The sequence below is a fragment of the Phytophthora parasitica genome (genome assembly GCF_000247585.1).
Source record: "Phytophthora parasitica INRA-310 unplaced genomic scaffold supercont2.1, whole genome shotgun sequence".
NCBI lineage: Eukaryota > Oomycota > Peronosporomycetes > Peronosporales > Peronosporaceae > Phytophthora > Phytophthora nicotianae.
Genome location: NW_008634126.1, coordinates 2,787,459 through 2,788,465, shown reverse-complemented (window position 1 = coordinate 2,788,465; position 1,007 = coordinate 2,787,459). Strand labels below are relative to the sequence as shown.

The following is a 1,007-nucleotide window of genomic DNA, read 5'->3' as shown; positions in this document are numbered from 1 at the left end:
GGCAATTCAAAGCAAGGCGTCAATTCTATGAGAGAATGCCTTGTTTCCGTATATTTGCCAGATCTAGGGAGAGCTTTTCCCTCAAAAGTTTATATGGGAATGAGTGTGGCATCCCCATATAAACTCTTGATGGAAAAGTGGGGAAACTTGCAAAAACTATCTAATATATTCGAAGTTTGAAAAAAGTTGTTTGTCGCGGAGCGGATGTAACGTGCCGAAGATGATACGGATGCGTGTGTGTGTGTGTGTGTGTGTGTGTGTGTGTGTGTGTGTGTGTGTGTGTGTGTGTGTGTGTGCGTGGACTACGTACGTCGCAGGGTGCTATGAACTCGTACACCCATGTGTGTGGCGCACACAGTCTCACTTCCAAGAGCTCACACCCTCATCCGTCAATCAGAAGAAAATGTTGGTCGTGGTGCAAACACAGTTGGAGCGTTGAGTGATGGAGATAAGTCGTCGTTCGTGAAGCCTTACTTTGCAATCTTAAGGTTACGTTTATGTTAACTATGGCTTACCCAGGATGGTCTCACGGAGGAAGAAAAAATGGTGCCAACCTGTTAACAACAACTACAGATATCTAAACGCAAAAATCAGCGGCACAATCCGTATTATAAGCGAAGAAGCCGAAGACCTCAGTACCAGGCTAAAGCGGCTCCAGTGCAAAATAACACAGCGGTCTACCATAAGACCTACATACAATTGCAGTCGCTTTTGTTATTCAAGACAGGTGGGACCAGTCACAAACCACTTCGACAGCCTGGAGAGATCGAACCGTCGCTTCTGTATGATGCTGCCCCGTGGCCAGCCAACGTGGAGCGCGCCTATTTTATGATTGTTACAACCTGGATAACAATCAACTGGAGTACACGGACGGACTCGGTCGATGTGATTGTGATGGTCATTGTGTAATTGGAGCCTATAGTAATTCCATCAACAACATTATTTGTACACAGAAGACTTGCCATTTCATTCGCGATACATCCCGCGGTCACAACAGATTGCAAGAA

General features: G+C 45.8%; 1 protein-coding gene across 1 annotated transcript; it reads left to right on the top strand.

Moving 5' to 3' along the window:
* Positions 1-339: 339 nt before the first annotated feature.
* On the top strand, positions 340-561 carry PPTG_20787 (hypothetical protein; the record flags this gene model as incomplete). Its single annotated transcript, XM_008892986.1, has 2 exons — positions 340-462; positions 520-561. 2 exons carry the CDS (start codon positions 340-342, stop codon positions 559-561), a joined length of 165 nt encoding a protein of 54 aa, XP_008891234.1.
* Between the last annotated feature and the right edge of the window lie 446 nt (positions 562-1,007).